This window comes from Peromyscus eremicus, chromosome 13, assembly GCF_949786415.1.
Source record: "Peromyscus eremicus chromosome 13, PerEre_H2_v1, whole genome shotgun sequence".
Taxonomy (NCBI): Eukaryota; Metazoa; Chordata; class Mammalia; order Rodentia; family Cricetidae; genus Peromyscus; species Peromyscus eremicus.
Genome location: NC_081429.1, coordinates 52191998 through 52213137, shown reverse-complemented (window position 1 = coordinate 52213137; position 21140 = coordinate 52191998). Strand labels below are relative to the sequence as shown.

The following is a 21140-nucleotide window of genomic DNA, read 5'->3' as shown; positions in this document are numbered from 1 at the left end:
ACTTGAGGGTTTTTTAGACCAACTTTCTCCATACCAGACATGTAACAAAAATGCACGCATGTTCTCAACTCTTAGGTTAAAGAAATAAACATGTATAAGCGAACCAGCAAGACAGCCTATAAGCAGACGTTTAATCCGGAGCCCTTGAGAAGATGCTGGAAAGAGTGTCTGGAGAAGTCATCGTTCTACGCTAGGAAGCAGGCTGCAGAGGAATTTAACAAAAAGAATTATTGGAAGAAAAGGGGGCTTGCTGTCATCCCCATGAAGTATAGCATTGGGGTCCCCACAGCCTTCTACAATCAGGTGAGGCAGAAGAGCTGCGTGCCCCTCGAAGCCCTTCTCCAAACGGTTGGCTCTCCGAAAAGTGCTCATGTATAAGGAAGCAATTCTATAAAAGCTCATGTATAATAAGCAATTGTGTTGTCCCCACTGGAGACAGAGAAATGAAGAGGAGTTAGTTCCCTTTAGCAGGAGAGAGCATGGACGTAGACAAGGGCTGGGCCCATAGATATCGGGACAGACCTTCAGGATGCAGTCAGTATTTAGGGCCTTGGAAAGCATCAATGGTAAGGTCCTGCTCAAAGGGACCCATTTGAGGAGCCACACCCTAATGCAAGAACCGGAATGTCAGACCAAGTTTCAAGAGCAAACTGGGATAAACAAAAAGATCCATTTCTTGCCTCCTCTCTAATTTCACTGTTAACTGGTTTTTCACGGAGTTCAATTTCTAGCTTAATCTTTTTCTTTCCACCCCGTTAAAACTTTACCCTATGGCAGGCACCTGGCTTTGGCCAGCGATCCCCATCTCTAGACTTCTAGTCCCCCTGTACAAAGTGAAGGATACAGGCTAAATTAATGGAACCCGAGCCTGACCATAATCAACGTCATGTGGGAGCTTGTTAAACCTGGGTATCCAGGCTGTACTGCCAGCCTGCAGCTGAGCAGGGTTATCCACGCTGAGACACACGCTCCTCCCCCACCACCACTCTGAAAAAGAGCCTTTGGAAACCATGAAACATCTCCAGGTCCTTCCGGGGCCTCCATCCAGGAGCAGGTGTGCCTGGAAATTTACTCGTGTGGGTTCCAGTCAGACATGTTAAATCGATTTCCACACCTGATAAGACTTGAAGACACAGATGCTGGGGACCGAGGGAGGGGAATACACACGTCCATCATCTAGATTGATGGTTTCAGGTCCAGGGTGTCTTGCAAGGGGTTGTCTATGGCTCTTGTCCACAATGAGAAATGAGAGATTGGTTAAATCAAAGGAAGTGGTTCATCCAACAACCTTGGGTGAACTCAAAACAGCCTTTGGCTTTCATCAGTTTCCAAACTGGTGTGACGACTGTCTCTTCCAGGCAGCCGCTCTGGTCCACATCTACTTGGATGGCTCTGTCCTGCTGACCCATGGTGGCTGTGAGCTGGGACAAGGCCTATACACCAAAATGATTCAGGTGAGATAAGTATTTGTGTTCTCCATTGTGAAGTGGATCGGATTGTGCAGGCAACAGGCCAGTTTCCCCGTGTTCAGTCAGAGAGATCACACACACACACACACACACACACACACACACACACACACACACGCACAAGCCATCCCGACTCATCCTGACTTTCAGGGATGCAAAAATGCAAGGGGGTGAGGGAAGGGGAGATAGAACAGGAAATTCAATGTCATTCTTCCTGCATCAAAAGAATTGAGTCCGTGGGTCTTTTGGCAGAGGGGGGAAGATTCAGTTTCCAAAGATAAAACACTTTTTAAGTTCATGGTGACTACTCACAGCAATAATGTGTTCCTTCAGATCCTCAATTAGCAATTCATGTTTCACAGGCTGAAAACCTAAGCTCTTGGGCGGTCACCCTCTGTGAGGCTGAAACGTGAGCTCACTCTAGACTCAGCTGCCAGCCTGCTTAGAGGTTTGGGCAGGCCAAGCACCTTCTATTCTGAAGTGAATGGTGGGGGAAGGGCGAGAAAAGAGTCCTCACTCTGCTTTAGGAATCCATTCACATGGTGGTCACTGTTCCATAGGATAACTCAAAGCATCTCTCTACTACTCTACAAGATCATCGCAATGGGAAATCTTCCTTTCTTTGTTTTAATGTGAAACAGTAATTGCTGGATATGACATTTGATTAAAAGTGTTTATGGGGGGGATGAAGGGGGGCAAATGGGAACACAACATAAAGACATGTGTATGGGGGCTGGAGAGATGGCTCAGCGGTTAAGAGCACTGGCTGCTCTTCCAGAGGACCCAGGTTCAATTCCCAGCACCCACATGGCAGCTCACAACTGTCTGTAACTCCAGTTCCAGGGGATCCTCATGCAGACATACATGCAGACAAAAACACCAATGCACATAAAATAAAAATAAATAAATAATTTTTTTAAAAAACAAGTGTATGAAGACACATGACAAGACCCACTACTTTATGTTAACCTAAACCACTGATTTTCTTACATTGTGTGTGTGTGTATGTGTGAATGAGTGTGTGCATGTGTGTGTGTGTGTGTGTGTGTGTGTGTGTGAGAGAGAGAGAGAGAGAGAGAGAGAGAGAGCGAGCACACGCGCACCATTACAATGTTCATGTGGAGGTCAGAAGGCAGTGGGTAGGGAATCAATTATCTCCTTCCATCCTGTGGGTTTCAGGCAATGTGGGTTGTCTAGCTTGGCAGCAGGCATCCTTATCCACTGAGCCATCTTGCCAGCCCTAAAACATTGTTTGTTTGTTTGTTTGTTTGTTTGTTTGTTTGTTTTTAATATGTATGAAAAATGCTCATCAATAAGAAACAACTTTCCCAGTAGAAACAGAGAAAAGACAAATTCTTTAAAAATAAACATCATTTGATAAGGTTCTTAGAACTAGAAAACCACAGAGTTCCAGGACCTTCTCTGACCACCATACTTCCTTAGAACCCTAAGCCTGTGAAGTGTCTCTGAGGAAAATATCTCGCCAAGTCATCAGTAGACCAGGAGGAGAAGGCGCACTGGAAACAGTAAGCCCAGAGCTTCACGCCAGCCTCCTTGTGCCTTCTGAAGCCTACATGCAGAGTGGCCACGCCTCTACATGGCTTCCACAAGGCAGGTACACAAGAAAGCACAGAGAGGCTGTTGAGTTAGCCTTCTGTCTCAAAAAAGGAGTGTGTCCTTCCTTGACTGTGCCATTTGAAACCGAGACTCAGCCTCTGTCCCTGTAGCAGGACAGCCAGGCTTCATGCTCAGCTCTAGAAAGAACGTAAGCTTTTTTTCACTCGGAAGAGGACTTAACGTCAGTGAAGTAAACACTGTTTTTGTTCTGCCTCGGGCAGGTGGCCAGTCGGGAGCTGAACATCCCACAGTCGTATGTGCACCTGTCCGAAACCAGCACTGTCACCGTGCCCAACGCTCTCTTCACCGCGGGCTCCCTGGGGACAGACGTCAATGGGAAGGCCGTACAGGTGATTGTTCTGTCGTTTCTCAGCCACCAAGCGTGGTGGTGAAGGGCCCTGTTACCCTTTTTCTTTAATGGAGGATGAGACAGAGGTGACATGTTCTAGTCCACGCAGCAAATTCAGGCAGAGCCGAGGCTCCGTGTCCAGGTTTCTGAGGCTGTTCGGTGCTTCCCTGCATGGACTGTTGATCATAACCCGTGTTCGGTTGCAGCAACCTCCTTTTGTGTTGCATCAGAACACAGCAGAGCAACGCAGGGAAGCCCCATATTGGCTTCATGAAGAGTTTGGGCTGAAAAGCTAATCTCTTCAGGAACCCATTTCCTTTCCTGGAAAACTGAGGCTGCGGATGCCACCTCCATCAGAGAACTGTTAGTAAATTACAGCTGTCACCTCCTCCCTTTCTACCCCCAAACTCTAGAAAAGCACCCGGGGGTTATTAGACTCCCACAAAGACCATCTCTACAAACTGGCCACACCTGGATGAAAGAGAAGCTTCCACACTGCCAAGTGGCTCCGGGTGTCATGGGAACCATGGTTTCCCAGGACATGCTCCTTGGGACAGGGGCTAGGCAAAGTGCTGGGTGGAAAGGAAAAGCATGCGTTCTGTGGTCACTGCGTTTGGAAAAGGTTTCGATCCCCATCCGACTCAAAGAGGCCCGTGATGCCTGTCGGCACAGAGAGGCTCTGTTAAGCCCCACAGTAAACATACCTTCTTAGCATTGTCTCGCTGTTCTTCCTGAGGTTATTTAACCATAAAAGCATTTTAATTCATATCCTTCTTAACAGCTATGGAACCAATGCCCAAGGAAATGCCCTGGGAAATTCCAATTTTGCTAAGAGCTGTAGGTTACTGCCTTCATTTTGCACATTACACTCAGATATAAAGGTAGGCATTGTGTGGATATCGTCAGGTCACCTTGCACACAAAATTAAGTTCTTCCTCTGAAGCCCAAAACTACAGCCGAACTGTACAACAGTCTTTCCATACCCCGTCTGCTTCCTCTGGCTTGGATAGAAATGCATCCAGCAGGGATGGGGGGGTCCTCTGAACAGGGAGGGCTGGCAGTTGCCCTTCCTGTCCTTCAGACCCTTGGCCATGCTTTGCTGAACTTCCCTTGTGGGTTATGAAGAGTTCCAGCTTCCCGTGGGTCTAGATTTTTGGCCAATCAATGACCGCATCAGATTTTCAAAGGAAGCAGGTCCCAGAGGCCAAGGTTAAGTTGGCTCCGGACTGTGAGTATATAAGTTGTCACCTGGCTGGTAGGGCAGAAATTTCAGGACTCTGGAACTCCTTTAAAATCCAAAATGATTTTTTGGTGTTAGAGTCAAGGCAATGACTATAAAAAGAAAAAAATGTCATATAGAAAAATCCTCATTCACTTTTAATTCAAAGCAACAATTGGCAGGTTAGGTAAATCAGCATGCACTTAAAATACAAAACTAAGAGCTAACTCCCAGTCAGAGCCTCAATAGGTGTGTTTGTCTATCTGTCTGTCTGTCTGTCTGTGTCTATGTCTGTGTGTGTGTGTGCATCTGTGTGTGTGTCTCTCTGTGTGTACACCTATTGAGTTGTTTATAAATATAGAGGACTAGGGATGGCCAACTCAAACTTGAGCAGGGGCCACAGTTGGTAGACGTGTTCCCTAATCTCTCAAGATATTGCTATAGCTTCACTAGCAAGGATAACATGGTGTTTGTGTCCAGACTGGAAAGCAGAGTACCAGAAGAGAAAGAACCACAAGCATCCAGTTGACCTCAACAGCACTGATGCTACAGTAGAGCAAGCCAAGAATGGCTGGGATTAGGTAGTAATGATGCTTTTGGTATTTACTTACAATATCCGCAGCACAGAAAGAAGACCAGACTGTGTGTTGGTCTCAGTATAAATGCTGAATCAACAAAGCTTTTAGATTAAAGGGAAAAAGAAGGAGGAGATGACTATGACCAAGAGGGAGGAGGAGGAGGAGGAAGAGGAGGAGGAGAGGAGGAAGAAGAAGAAGAGGAAGAAGAGAAAGAAGAGGAAGAGGAAGAAGAGGAAGAAGAGGAGGAGGAAGAGAAAGAAGAGGAAGAAGGAGAAACGTGTTGATAAACTATTATTAAACATGACGAAGGAAAGATGTTGGCAAGGAAAGGGACCCACCCCACTGTGGCTTCATCTTCCTGGTTTCGTCTTTACCTGGGGTGGCCAACAATAAAACTGGAAAAGAATTTAGCCACAGTTGCCATCCTTAGCATGAGCTCCCTCCCAGGAAAGGCTAGCATGACACAAGGTGACTTGAGGTCATGGGGAATGTGGTGCCTACACAAGCATGACCCTCCGTGACCCCAGACTGCCGTGCGAGCCTCACACCTGCAGCCTTGTTTTATGTGGTGCAGGAGACCAGACTTGAGGCTTTGTGTATGCTAAGCGAGTATTCTACCAACCAAGCCACAGTCCACTCAACAGAAGTATTTTAAAATTAAAATGAGCATATCCTGGGTCATCAAAATGGCTACTCTCTGATGGAATGTTATCATGAGAGCTCCCTCCACATTTAGGGCCAAAATGTGCTTTGAGTCAAGATAATATGAAGAATGTAAAGAGCCAGGAGGGAGTGGTGCACAGCTTTAATCCCAGCACTGGGGAGGCAGAGGCAGGTGGATCTGTGTGAATTTGAGATCAGTCTGGTCTACAGACTGAGTTCTAGGACAGCCAGGGCTGTTACATGGAGAAATCCTGTCTCAAAAAAAAAAAAAAAACAAAACAAACAAACAAACAAAAAAACAGTATGTATGATGGAGCTGGAGACATGGCTCAGGGGTTAAGAGCACTGGCTGCTCCTCCATGGGACCCAAATTCAATTCCCAGTGCCCACATAGCAGCTCACAACCATCTGTAACTCCAGTCACAGGGGGCCCATAGCCCTCTCCTGGACACCAGGCACACAAACACAAATGCAGGCAAAATGCCCATACACAAAAATAAAAATGCAGTATTTTACAATGCAAATGAACCAGTTACAGTGGCTTACTTCTATAATCCTAGCACCCCAGAGGCCGAGACTAAAGTATTGCCATTCATTCAAGGCCAACCCGGGCTGTATAGAGAGACACTGTCTCAAAAATTTAAAAAAAAAAAAAATGATCAAAACTTCCAGATAGTAAAGAGCTTACATTAAAATACTTTCTAAGTCAGGGGTGATGACACAGCTCTTTATCCCAGCACTGGGGAGGCAGAGACAGGCAGATCTCTATGAGTTATAGGCTAGCCTGGTCTACATAGTAAGGCTAAGGCTACCCACTAAGGCTATGTATAAGACATTGTCTCAAAAAAAAAAAAAAAGGTTTTTTTCAAAAGGTATATGTGGTGGTATTGTGTTCCCCAAAATATTGTGTACCTTAATAAACTTATCTGGGGTCAGAGAACAGAAAAGCCACAAGATACTTAGGCTAGAAAATGTTAGCACACGCCTTTAATCCTAGCATTCCAGAGACAGAAATCCCTCTGGATCTCTGAGTTCAAGGCTGCATTGGAAACAGCCAGGCATGGTGACCCATGCCTTTAATCCCAGAAAGCAGCCTTTAATCCCAGGGAGTGGTGGTAGAAAGCAGAAAGGTTTATAAGGTGTGAGGACCAGAAACTAGAAGCATTTGGCTGGTTAAGCATTTGGCTGGTTAAGCATTCAGGCTTCTAGCAGCAGTTCAGCTGAGAGCCATTGGGATGAGGACACAGAAGCTTCCAGTCTAAGGAAACAAGACCAGCTGAGAAGTTGGCTAGGTGAGGTTAGCTGTGGCTTGTTCTGTCTCTCTGATCTTCCAGTATTCACCCCAATACCTGGCTCAGGTTTGATTTTATTAATAAGAACTTTTAAGACTCATGCTACAGGTATATCTATTTAATTAGTATTATTAACTGGTATCCAGTTTTACATTTTCTCTTCTTAACATAGACATTTTTATCTGATCTTGTCATTAAGAATCCTTATTGCAAAGCAAATTTAAACTTAGAAGCCACTAGGAATGAAAAGAGATAGGTGGATGAATTTGACTTAATAAAAACATGAACCCAGGGGCTGAGACAGGGCTCCCTGGCAAAGGGTGCCGCTGCTCTTTCAGAGGGCTGGAGTTCAGCTACTAACACCTACATTGGGAGGCCCACAACCATCTGTAACTTCAGCTCCAGGGTATCTGTGCTCTCTTCCGGCCTTGGTGGGCACCCACACATATGTGTACATACACACACACATAAGTAAAAATAAAATAAAATAGTTTAAGAAAAACACAAACTGTCTATACAGTAAGATACCATAAATAGAAATCATAATACTTTAAAGAAAATATAACATATATGAGACAAGAAAAATTAAAATAAGCCAGACATGGTAGCTCACACTTATAGTCCCAGTACTCAGAGGCTGAGACAGGAGGATTGCCATGAGTTTAAGGCCAGCAGAGCTTTAGAATGAGATCCTGGTCTCAAATAAAAGAAAAGAAAAAGGAAGGAAGGAAGGAAAGAAGAGAGAGAGAGAGAGAGAGAGAGAGAGAGAGAGAGAGAGAGAGAGAGAGAAAACAGAAAGTAAAGTGGCAGGGAGGGAGGGAGAGGTGAGCGGGGAACAGAGTGAGGAGAGAGGCGTAGATGGACTGCATATGTAACTGATTTGTTCTTCTATGTTGAAAAGTAAACGTGATGAGATAGAAAATGCAAGTGAGGAGCTCATGGCCATTTCAGTAAGAAGAGGGAAGAAAAGTGGCCTGCCCACTGGTGACTGGCAGAGTCAGCATGCCCAGCTCACAAGTCCACCCTTTCTCACGTTCCATGTATCGTCTCTCCAATTATTGTGGCTATTTTCAAGTTTATTGGTGTATAGACTGGTGTACACTCTCGTTTTATTAGTGTGTAGATTGGTGTGCACTCTCATTGTATTGGTGTGTAGACTGGTGTGCACACTCCTTGTTTGGGTTGTGTAAATACACACTAAAGAGTTTTAACTCTACTTAGTGCACACTTGAACAGCACTGCCGACCTCAAGTCAACGCCGCAGGACTTTTTTCTCCTGAAGCAAGTTCACATGTTACTCACATTTAAGAAATCCTACAAGAGATGAAAACAAGTCTATAAAACAGTCGCCATTAAAATCTTCCCGAATCACTAACATTTTCCTGTTCTTTGTGCTTTTAATTTCTAATGTCACTCTAAACATTCACTTTTCAGAATGCCTGCCAAATTCTTCTGGAGCGTCTTCGTCCCATCATCAGGAAAAACCCTGAGGGAAAATGGAAGGAATGGGTGAGTGTTCTCTTTACTACCCTAGCCAGGAAAAGAGCAATGCCACACACATGGGTAAAAGTCCTCAATGTGTGCGCTGGGGGGCAGCACCCATCCAAAGCTTAGTGTCTTCTTCTAAGCATCTTCTACTTCTTCAGAATGATAAGAGGTGTGTATGTTCACAGAGAGCTGACTTCATTTCAGAAACAGTACTTCACAGAGTGCAAGAGCAGTGTGAGTTCTAAAGTACAACCCCCTGTGCTGCAGGACTGGCTACAGAGCAAGCCCTGTTTTTTGGTTTTGTTTTTTTTTTTTGTTTTTTTTTTGTTTGTTTGTTTTTTTTGTTTTTTTTTTTTTTGTTTTTTTGTTTTTTGGTTTTTCGAGACAGGGTTTCTCTGTGTAGCTTTGCGCCTTTCTTGGGACTCGCTTGGTAGCCCAGGCTGGCCTCGAACTCACAGAGATCTGCCTGGCTCTGCCTCCCAAGTGCTGGGATTAAAGGTGTGCGCCACCACCGCCTGGCCGAGTATAGCATTCTTAAGACCAAACGACTGGAGACTTTAGAGATGGCCAGCAGTTAAGAGCGTTGGCTGCTCTTACAGAGAACATGAGTTCAGTTCCCAGCACCCACACGGAGATTCACAACCATCTGTAACTCCAGTTCCAGAGGAGCTGACTTCCTCTTTTGGCCTCCAGGGGTACTGCACACATTCAGTGCACATACCTACAAGTAGACAAAAAGTAAATATTTTCAAGAAACAAAAGATTATTCTACTTTTAATAGTTGTATTGCAACCACCACCATCATCCCCTACGGCGCTCTCCAGCGCAGAAGCTGACACGACCGTTCAGTAGACAATTGATCAAACCAACAGAATGAGAAGCAGAGCAATATACTACATACATGCATGCCTGTATTCAGCCTAGTCCCCCCACTGATGTGAAAGACCAAGAATGTGAAAAGTCATAAAGTAGCTACATGGTGTGACCCAACATGGTGAGAGGCCCAGCTACATCAAGCCCCTCCTATGCGAAGAGTGCCCTGTATATTATACACAGGCTACTCCCAGGGAGTAGATATGAATCACAGACCTTGGTACAAGCCAGAAGCAAGCCCAACATGGAAGGTGCTTTTATTACTTTCCATAAACTTCTATTTCTTTGAGACAAATCATCTTTTCCAGGTTGCAAAGGCCTTTGAAGAATCCATCAGCCTCTCAGCCACCGGGTATTTCAAGTACGTGGTGTAATTACATGGCTTGTGTGGTACTTGGGCAGCAGCCGTGTGTGACTGGTGTTAAGTCTGGGGTCACAGGATCCCTTCAGTGGGAAAGGAAGTGAGAGGGCAGAAGGAGAGAACAATTCAGAAGCTCCTGGTACGGTCGCCATTACCAGCCAAGAAGCTCCGTAGTTATGGAGCTCCATCCTACACACATATGGCCCAGCTCGGCACCTGCACATTGGACAGCAGGGTCGGATACCAGGCCATCCATCTCCACCAAAGTCTGCTGGGGTCTACTTCAAGCCCTGGCCATACAGTCCCTCAAGGGAGAAAGGGAGCAGGTCTCCAACTCCAAGGCAGGACCTGCAGCCCATCTGCCCTGCCATCTCCAGGACCCCCACAGCCATGCCATGACCGGACCACTGAGGGCAAACAGCTTTATTTCCACTCTGCCTTCTCTTCTCAGGGGCTACCAGACAAACATGGACTGGGAGAAGGAAGAAGGCGATGCTTACCCATACTATGTCTACGGCGCAGCCTGTTCTGAGGTTGAAGTTGACTGCCTGACAGGGGCTCACAAGGTAGAATGATGCTTGCATACCTCACCTTCGCAGGGTACGAACACACACTGTCGTGTTTCTGTACTGTAAGTAACAACCAACTTGACCTGACAGGGGACAGGTAGATAATCTTTGTTGTTATAGTTGTTTTTTTTTAATCCCTTTTCAGTAAATAACATTGTCCACTGTATATTTCCTCCCTTGGTAAAGCTCCTGAGGACCGACATCTTCATGGATGCTGCCTTCAGCATAAACCCTGCCCTGGATATCGGGCAGGTATGTGACTCCGGGCCACACCCAAAGGGACTTTGTCAATTCCGTTTGTAGGAAGATTGTGAGTTTGAGGTTAGCCTGGGCTATGTAGAAAACTGTATCTGAAAAGACAGAGAGAAAAAGACAGGGAAAGGAGGAAGGAAAAAGAAAGAGGAGGAAGGAGGAAGAGATGGGGAGGGAGGGAGGCAGGGAGAGAGGGGCCTCAGGGAGGTGCCAGTGTTCATGTGGAACTTGAAAGGTGAACAGGAGTTTTCCAGGTGGACACATGAGGTAAGCCATGTGAGAACAGTCAGGAGGAAACACACGTACAGACTTGGAGTTGAGAAGGATCACGTGACAGGATTTGGAACATGGACAAGGCAATGTGAGGGCCCAAAAAACGAAGCCAGGCAAGATGGCAGCAGCAGCTTCTCGAGGACACTTGGTAAAAGCTGCCACAGAGCTTCAGAGAGTGGCTTCCTGTGACTCAGAGCTCCGCTTTCATTCCCACTACAGTATCTATTCGGCCAATACCATAGGCTTCTCACCCACAAAACTGTGCCCACAGATCGAGGGAGCATTTATCCAAGGCATGGGACTCTACACCATAGAGGAGCTGAAATATTCCCCAAAAGGCGTGCTCTATTCTCGGGGTCCAGATGACTACAAAATCCCCACTGTCACCGAGATACCGGAAGAGTTCTACGTCACTCTGGTGCACTCTCAAAATCCCATCGCCATCTACTCATCTAAGGTAAGAGTGGACGACCTCTGTATTCACTGGGAGAGAACAAGTCAGTGGGTCCTTAAAAAAAATATCACAACCCGGAAGCTTACACAGAGGTTTGTTTCCCTGAAGTCCCCAGTGAGATATTTGCAGACTTGGTTTCTTGAGTCCTACTTCCTTTGACTTACTGATCTGTGTCCCGCTGTCCCCTGTGTCCCTGTCACACTGGACAAGGGCCTAACCGAATAGCCTCATTTTAACTTAAGCAATTCTTAAACATCCTCACCTCTAAATGCAGCCTAGGGACTGAGAGGTTGGCCCGTCAACACGTGTTTGAAGAGAGACAGAATTCAGCCCTTAACAGCCTCCTCTGTCAAGAGATCATGAAACAGGCTATTCAATTTGCTTTTTCCTTTGACTTGTAAGTCCCCAAAGGCAGAGTGGTGATGCTCACAGACTCCAGAAACCCACGTAGACTCTCCACTCTGAACCATGAAATAAACTGGAATCCAGTGAAGCGTGTGGCAGAGTCTCTGGGCATCTCGGTCCGCTAAGCTGAGGTCACTAGCAGAGAGACTGACACTGTCTGCAAAGTCCAGCAGCTCAAAGCTCCTTTGTCCCCAGCCTCCACACCTGTCCCGTAGAATCTCTCCCTCCTGCAGCCACACCCCTTCCAAACCAGGAAGGGGCTCTTTGCTCTAAGTGTCAGTGGTCACTCATTCTCGAGGTATTGGCTCCCTGCTTTCTAGAGCATATAGCCTTTAACTAGCCACTATCTCCAACTCCGGGGCACCTGACACCCCTTCTTGCCTCCATACACATCCTCATACAGGTGGCCCTCTGTTCTGTCTCCAACATTGTAACAGAAAAAATTAGCTGAAAGACAGGTACCCTGGAAGGACATGGTCTCAGGGCTCTACTTGGTAGGAAAACAAGTGTTTTTAGATGCCTGCTTTCCTAGGGCATTTTCACCAGGTATTCTCGTAAGAACCCTACTCACAAATTACAATGGGGGCCTAGTCTCAGCAACTCAGATACACTCCTTCTTGAGAGTGATAAAGCCAGAAAAGTGTGCACGTGCGTGCATGCGTGCGTGCGTACGTGCGTGCGTGTGAACAAAACCTAAAGAACATTGCATTTCTAACTACCTTTTATGCTTTTCTCAGGGACTGGGTGAGGCTGGAATGTTCTTGGGATCCTCAGTTTTGTTTGCAATATATGATGCAGTGACCGCTGCCCGCAGGGAGCGCGGGCTGAGCGACACCTTCCCCATGAATAGCCCAGCAACACCTGAAGTGATTCGCATGAGCTGCACAGATCAGTTTACGGACATGGTAAGAGAAGTCCATACTGTCATCACCCCATGCGTGGACTTTAAGGTTCTGGATATGGATATGATAACCATGACGACATTGCTGGTCATGTCCATCTTTTCCAATGAAAAGTCTCCTTTTGCCTCCACTCACCACTTCCCACGTGCCTCCAAATGTCTTCAGAGGCTGGCTTGTTTCAGACCCTAAAGAAATAGCACACTAATAGCAAAGGGACGTGGCAGATTGCTTCTTTAAATATTTTATCAAAATGCAATTGATATGGCCTTTTGATTACCTCATTTACAAGATCTCTGGCCTGCTCAATTATGCAGAAAGTATCTGTTAAGCAAACTAATAAAAGTAAATTTAAATGAAATTATCAGGTTCCTAGGCACACTTTTCCATGCCTTGCTGCTACACACTACATAGGACACTGTTCCATTTGCCAGCTGCAAAAATTACACCCAGAACTGTCGCAGAAAGCATCTCTCCATGGCACTGCCTCCTTCAGCCCAAGGGACTCATGGGTAGAAAATCCGGCAGCATGGTGTGCTCTGGAGACTAGGGCAGCATGTGGTTCTAGGTCATCCCAAGCGTAAGAAGTTTATCAGGGTAAGAGCTGGGGTGTAGCTCAGTGGCCAGCATTCAAGAGACCCTGGATTCCATCCCTGACACCAAAACAAACAGAAAAGACAGGATCCAGGCCTGGTGACACATACCTGGAATCCCAGCACTTCAGAAGCTGAGGCAGAAAGATCACAAGTTCAAGGCCAACCTAAACTATGCAGAAATACCCTATCTCAAAAAATACAAGCACATGTGTGAGATGTGTCTTATGAAGAGAAGTCTGTGACTACATGGTTGAAGTAAATATGAAAACTATATAACTCTGATAAAAAGAAAAATTGATATCAACTTAGTTCTGTTTTCAAATGCCTTCAGATTATAACACTTTTTATGGAATAACACCTTGTTAATCTTCCATGTTTTGATCTTTTTTAGATTCCCAGAGATGACCCTTCAACATTCACACCTTGGTCCATCCACGTGTCTTAATCTCCTGCCTTTGAGGAAATACAGCTGATTCACTAGCCTCAAATCAGAGCAGCATACAAGTTGACTAGAATTTGTCAAGCATGATTTTACTAATTTTAGTTATTCTCTGTAATAAGGTTATTGTGTGATTACATTTTAGGGTGCAGATTTTCAACAAATAGTGTAACAAAACTTAGAATCCAATTCTGATTTAGTTTTCGTTATCCTGGAAATCTGCATCATGGTACTTTTTAAACCTGGTGACGTTCCATTAACCTGGGGTGGCTTAGGAGGACCTCCCTGTGTTTTGTTCCAAACAGCTGTGTTCGAAACCCAACAAAACGGCCCATCCCAAAACTCCCTGGATTGGAGTCTCCCAAAACCAGCACCTGAAAAACCCATTTTACAGTACCTGCCATTTCCTGTGGTATAAACACCATCACAAGGGCAAACTATAAGCCCTTGGGGAATCTGGATGTGCAGCTGGAGAGAGGAGCCCACTCTGGACTCCTGGGAGTGGCTGAGAGCTGTGTCTGCACTCAAGTCCCCACAGTGCAGACTCCTGCCTCCTGGATCTGCTCTGGTGTGAATACAGCTCCTTTCCAAAGGTGTGAGCTGGCAGCTCAGTCTCCGAGGGTGGTGTCAACTGTAAAAGGTGGAGTCTATCGAGAAGTGGTTAATGAGGGCATGAAATGGACTAGTTCTCAAAACTATGACAGAGAGGAGGGCCTCACCAGATGGGCAGTCATGTGACCTCACCTCTAACCTATGAGCCTATAAACCTCTTTTCTTGATGAAATATCAAGCCTCTGGCGTTTTGTTACAACAACACGAAACGACTGAAAGCACCATCAGAAGCTTCCAAATGACAACCCTCATATCGTGAACTATGTACGTGATAGAACATCTTCCTCGCCTAGACGACCACACTGAGCAGAGAGCATCAATCCAGGCCACTCTTGTATGGTTTTGGTTTGGGCTTAATGGCCAAGAGGTGAAACCGGAACCACTTCCTTTTACCACCAAAATAACACAAATCCACAAAGTTCCTTTGCCTTTTGGCTCCTCTCTACCTATCTTACATTGCATCTTTTCCAAGGAAATGCACCCTAGGGAAGTGTAAAAGTGGAAATAAACAAACCAAATCTGTTGTCATGGATCTGTGTAGACATAAATGACTGTAGCTGTGTGGTTAACATGTGTGAGACCAGATTTTAAAAGAACAGGCTGGGGGGCTGGAGAGGCGGCAAAGAGGGGAAAAGTGTTTGCTGTGTGAGCATAAAAACCATAGATCCTGGCACCCACAGAGAAAGCCAGCCAGGGCTCATGCCCCCGGAACCCCAGAACTATGAAAGGTTTGGGGGCTTGCTGGCTGCCAGCCTAGCTCAAGATTCAGTGAGAAGGTCTGTCTTAAGGAAATAGGTGGAAAGGAATAGAGCAGGATATTCAGTATACTTCCCTGGCCTCCATAAATGCACACACACACACACACACACACACACACGCACACGCACACGCACACGCACACATTCACACCAAAATAGGAAGCAGAGACCAGGAGGAGAAAGGCTCACCAGCTGCTGGGTCCTACTGCAAGGTGTGGGTGCGTGCATGTGCCTTTAAGTGTTTAATTTAATCTTTTAATTCCCCCAACAATCTACATTTCCTGGAACCTCACCCGCAAACTTATTATGTCTGGACAGCAACAACAGTCTTGCTGCATAACATGCTTTGGTCATGGAACACAGAGGAAATTGTGAAAACCGAGTGAAAGCCTCCCTAATGGCTAGCCCTCAGAAGGGGCTGTGCAAGCTGGGGGCGGGGGAGGGGGATGACACTGGGGTTTGGGGGGGCTGTGGGGGGAGTGAGTCATCATTCTCAGCTGTGGGTCCTCAGAGTAACATTACTGACAGACCCCCCCATGAGATAAGCATGGTGGTGCACACTTCAATCTCAGCACTCGGGAGGCAGAGCCAGGCAGATCTCTGTGAGTTCGAGGCCAGCCTGGTCTACAAATCGAGTTCCAGGACAAACGGGGCTATGGGGGGGGGGGGGGGGAGAAAGAGAGAGAGAGAGAGAGAGAGAGAGAGAGAGAGAGAGAGAGAGAGAAAGAGAGAGAATCTCTGTGTAGCCCTGGCTCTCCTGGAACTCACTCTATAGACCAGGCTGGCCTCAAACTCACAGTGCTCAGCCTGCCTCTGCCTCCTGAGTGCTAGGATTAGAGGTGTGCGCCACCACCACCCCATCCACCTCGCATATTATACACTCTTAAAAACCCTGCACTTAACCATTTAGACTTCTCTTCATTTTTCTTATCGAGGTTGTTTTTGTTAGATTGTACGTACACACACACACACACACACACACACACACAAGGTCACTCACTAGATGATGCTTTTACACCAGTAAGGATCTTCTTGCCTCTCAGTCTCAGAAAATGCGTGTTTGCTGCCCCCTAGTGTTAGCCGAGATCTTGGACTGAACCCAGGGCTTCATGCTACTAGGAAATCACTCTACTGATTGTGTCACTGTCCAAGGCTGCTTGCTACTTCAGTCAGTACCTACATACAATGTGACACTCTGTAACACAGATTCACAAGAGACCCCAGCAGAGGCGAGGGAAAAACCGGAAGGAGGTCCAAGAGAAACGGAGTGGCGGCTTTTAAAATCTAAAAGCTTCAGGAGAGCAGAGCCAGCCTGGGACCAGGATTCGGGAACCTGGTGGTTGCATCTCACCTCAGGCCCTGGATTTATTCAGCTGGTTAGGATTCTACTCCAAGCCCCTGCTAGGAAGACATCTGTCCCCTCCCCTTCCTCTCTTGGAGCTCTCCATCAGGGGGATGAAGCAGCCGCCAGCTGGCAGCCAGTCGTGGCCCCCCTTTCATACAAAGCAGCAGAGTTAGGTTAACAGATTTGCAGGAGACAGAAGTACACATGGAACGAAGGACCCAAGGTGTATGGGGCCAAGGTGTCAGAGTAAGGGAGCCAAAGTGAGCCAGCAAGAAGTTCCATGGTGTCAATCCAAGGGAGGGGAGTCCATGTCTTACTGACCATGACGAAGAGGGAGTGAATAGGGCTGTAACCAGGAACCCCCAAAGATGTCACCTGGATCCCATCTGACCTCCCCTTGACTCCCAAAGATGTCACCTGGATCCCATCTGACCTCCCCTTGACTCCTAGATTGTTGGTGTGATAAGCTGCTTGAGTAGGGGCAGGAACACATGGAAAAAACGAGAAGAGCGAGGACGCACGAGGACGCACACTCAGCATGGAAGACATGCTGCTTTGGGAGCATATGGAAGAACCGGAGGGAGAACACATCCCTGGTGGGACCTTGCCTCGTGGCCCTACGTGAGGGCCGCGTGGGCCAGGGCCAGAGGGTCTGCACTTCCCTTTACACTGGTGCAGCAGTCAGTCACACACCCCAGAAACCAAGTTGGGAAAAAAAACAAAAAAACAAAAAACTTGTATGGAGCATCACCCAGTTGGAAAAGCACCCGGCTGGGACCCTTGGGATCCTGCACGCGGATGCCTGCACACGGTCCGAGGTGGTGTCACTGCCTCCATTTTGGTCACAGGCCTGAGTGCCCAGCCTTTCTAAACTGCTTTGCTCTCTTCCTCAAAATATAAGCAGAGGTCTCCCTGGCTTCAAGAGAGGGTGGCGGTGAGGGAAAGAAGGGGGACTCGTGGCACCCAGGAAAAGAAGAAAAGCAATTAAACAGTGTGGTTTACATCCTACTCCATGGTCATCAGGTACGGACACGTGGAGGAAGTCCTGCCGCTGTCTCCAAGGGAGAGAGCCTGGGAGAGGCAGGTTCGAGCCAGAGTACCAAAGCAATGGGGTTTACTGGTAAGGAGCAAGACAGAAAGATGGAGCCTGGAAACTAAATTCCCCCGGAAGAATCACAGCTGGCCGGGCGGTGGTGGTGCACGCCTTTAATCCCAGCACTCGGGAGGCAGAGCCAGGTGGATCTCTGTGAGTTCGAGGCCAGCCTGGTCAACGGAGTGAGGTCCAGGACAGGCACCAAAACTACACAGAGAAATCCTGTCTCAAAAAACAAAAACAAAAAAAAAAATCACAGCTGAAGAGTAACCACTTAGGGTCTGAGGGACTGGAGAAGCTGCCCCGAGTGGCAGATGGGCAACTGTCCTGTTCTCCATGGAGCACGTTTGAGCCTCCTTTGTAGTTACCAAACATGTTATGGAGAATTAACTGGCTCCTGCAAGTTGCCCTTTGACCTACACACACACACACACACACACACACACACACACACACACACACACACACACGGATGTGGTTTTAAAAACAGATTCAGAAGGAAGTTTGAAGACCATTTTGTTAGCATTTGAGGCAGAAACAAGAGGGAAGGAACACTGTAAATCCTGGCAGTGACGGGGAGATAGAGAAGGAGAAGAGGAAGAGAGAGAGTCGTCGTCGTCGTCGTCGTCGTGGCTTTTGTGTTAGGGTCAGCAAAGGAATCTGCAAGCAGCTCCTCCCACCTAGAAAGGTGGGACCGGGGAGGGTCTCCAGAAATAACAGAAAGAGTGCCAGGACAAGCATGTTTAGGGTTTGGCTAGTATTCAACGTAGACATCGAAAGGAGAACAGGAACGCTACATTTTTATTAGAACTTAGAAAACCTGTCAGGCTTAGCAATGAAGATCTGTAATCAATCAATCCCGCTTTATCGGCCCTTCTTTCTCCTATCCCAGCCTAAGGTGGGTCCCAAGTCTCTTACCCTGCTTTTCATGGTCCCCACCACTGTGTGTCTTTGATCTAGGCAGGGACGTATTTAAGGCACTTTGCTTTGCAGTCTGATCTACTAATCCTGGTCTACCACCTGAGCTGGTCTGTTCTTCTCTAGAAGTATTGGCAGGGGAGGTATCAGTTTAATGTCCTTTTTATACTCAAGTTGAGATGCTTTTCCTGCAACAACTCTTGCTGGGATTGGGTCCCATCTATTTTGAGCGATTCTCTCTCTAGCTGTTGGGTCTGTAGTAGTTCCCAGGGCAGCACTAACTGACCAGAACAACAAATGTGTTCTTTCACAACCGAAGAAGCTAGAAGTCCAAAATCAAGTTATCACCAGGGCCATGCTTCCCCTAAAGGCTCTGGGAACAATTCTTCCTGGCATCTCCCCAGCCATGGCAGTTGTCAACAACCCTGGCCTTCTGTGTCTTGAAGGCCCTTCATTCCGATCCCTGCCTCCACCTTCACAGGGCCATCTTCATTCCATGTATATTTGACTCCAAATCTTTCTTCCCTTAAACGGCACCAGTCACAGACTTGGGGGATATTCTTCTCCATCTTCACTTGACTATATCTATGATGACCCAGTTCACAAATAAAATCACCTTGAGAACATAGTTCAAGTCATAATAATCCCTGCTTAATTTTTCTAATACATCAGCTCACTGGGCTCCGGCTCATTTATTGAAATACCTTAAGAGGCACTAGCCACAAGATTCAAAAGGCAAAGTGGTCCTGATTCAAATCCATCCCACCCACCCCCAGCACAACAGAAGCCCTCAGCAGGTGGAGGAGACCTCCCAGCCTTAAAGATCTTCCAACTCCTCGCACCCAGACTTCAGGGCAAGAAGGGGTCAGTCCAACCTGTGGTACTCCCGACCTCCTACTCACACTAATCTCAAACTTTCCCTTCATGCCCCAAGGACCAAGGTTTTCTCCAGATCTAAAGTTTATGGGATGCTGATACGTAAGCATTCCCCTGCCCCAGCTTCCCACAGACTCAGCAGCCACCTGCTTCAGCAGAGGTAGAAGTTCAAACAGGGAGAAGAAAGGAAGGGACTTCATAGTCATAAAGGTTGAGAACAAAAGGTCTTGGCTAGGGCATTTAATGATCTACCTAAGATCTCAAGGTTCTAAAAGCATATACTATGTCTGTCTGTCTGTCTGTCTGTGTCCCATCTCTGGGTTTTACTTTCTGCTTTCTGTTTGGGTTTTGTTATGGGCCATCTTGGGAATTGAGCCCAGAGCCTCAAGGATGGTGGGCAAGAACTCTACCACTGACCTACATCCCTAGCCCTATATTTGGGTTTTAAAGAGTTCAAAATACTAGAAAGCCAATACTTTTTCCATTTACATCAGCAAGCAAGATATATTACTCCCCACCCACAAATGGAAGATGAATTTCTTTTTTGGCTGACGAGATGTGTGAGTCAGCATTCTGTTACTATGACAACATACCTGAGAAAAACAACCAGGAGAAGGACAAGTTTGTCTTGACTCAGCTTCTGATGTTTCAATCATTTGACCTAGTTGTTTCCAGGCTAGTGAGGCAGGGCATCATGGGAGGGAAACATGGTATAGAAAGCTGCTCACCTCAGGGTGGCCAGGAAGCAGAGAGCACGGAAGTAGGAAGGATTGGGAGTAAGCAAGAGAGGAGAGGTAGAGGAGGGAGAGAAGAATACATAGGAGAAGAAGGGAGGGTGAGTGAGGAGGGGAGAGGAGAGGAGAGAGAGAGAGAGAGAGAGAGAGAGAGAGAGAGAGAGAGAGAGAGAGAGGGGGAGGCTAGGGATAAGATAAAGATATACGCATCAGTCATGGCTCCATTGACCTTTCTCCAACTAGGTCACACCTCCTAATAACTTAACTATTTAAGTTACCATTTAGCTATGAACTCATCGATGGGTTAACCCTTTCAGGAAGTTAGTGCCCTTATGATCCAATCCCCTTAATAATGCTACCTACCATAGAGGGGAACCAAGACTTAAGCACATGAGCTGGGGGGGGGGGGGGGGGCGTGTCACAGTCAAACTATAACAGAGGACTCTTTGATATAAATCACAGGACCTTTGTTATAGCACACATTCAAGTACCTGGGTCATGGAGAAAAGGTTTCACTCACCAAATAGAACAATCCATTTTAAAATAAAGAGGTTTAGGTCTAGGGTGTAACTCAGTGGTAAAACACTTGCCTCATATGTAGGAGGTCCTGGGTTCAGTCCTCAGCAGAGCACACACACACACACACACACACACACAGAGTCTTCCTTTAGAGAATTACAGTACACATTCCTGATGACACACCACACTTTTGCTATAAGACACAGAGAAGTCAGACTCAAACTGACTTGAAAATGTCCCCAATGCTGGCTTGTTTCCACAGTGCCAGAAGGTGCCATGCCCATCAGTGGACTTTAAACACTACAATACTGACCTGCCAGGCAAGAGGTGCCCATGAGTTGTAACCATGGCGTGAAGGTTATGGAGGTAACCAACTGCTTTCTCATTCGATCTGAGGCCTGTTCCGCAGGAGGGAATTCAGGCCTGGTACTGTAGGTAAACCTGGTCAAAAGCCCACGGCTCCAGATGTTATAGGCCCTAGGAGGGAAC

At 46.8% G+C, this 21140-nt stretch overlaps 1 protein-coding gene across 2 annotated transcripts in view; it reads left to right on the top strand.

The window, feature by feature from the left end:
• Window positions 1–14940, top strand: part of LOC131923133 (aldehyde oxidase 4) — a 67646-nt gene extending 52706 nt beyond the window's left edge. For both annotated transcript variants that reach the window (XM_059278048.1, XM_059278049.1), the window contains 10 exons: window positions 76–303; window positions 1359–1454; window positions 3308–3436; window positions 8622–8696; window positions 9857–9909; window positions 10361–10475; window positions 10665–10730; window positions 11275–11460; window positions 12600–12767; window positions 13749–14940. In XM_059278048.1, coding sequence (XP_059134031.1) covers window positions 76–303; window positions 1359–1454; window positions 3308–3436; window positions 8622–8696; window positions 9857–9909; window positions 10361–10475; window positions 10665–10730; window positions 11275–11460; window positions 12600–12767; window positions 13749–13802 — 1170 coding nt within the window. In that variant the 3' untranslated portion in view covers window positions 13803–14940. The remainder of the gene's footprint in view (window positions 1–75; window positions 304–1358; window positions 1455–3307; window positions 3437–8621; window positions 8697–9856; window positions 9910–10360; window positions 10476–10664; window positions 10731–11274; window positions 11461–12599; window positions 12768–13748) is intronic.
• Window positions 14941–21140: the final 6200 nt, after the last annotated feature.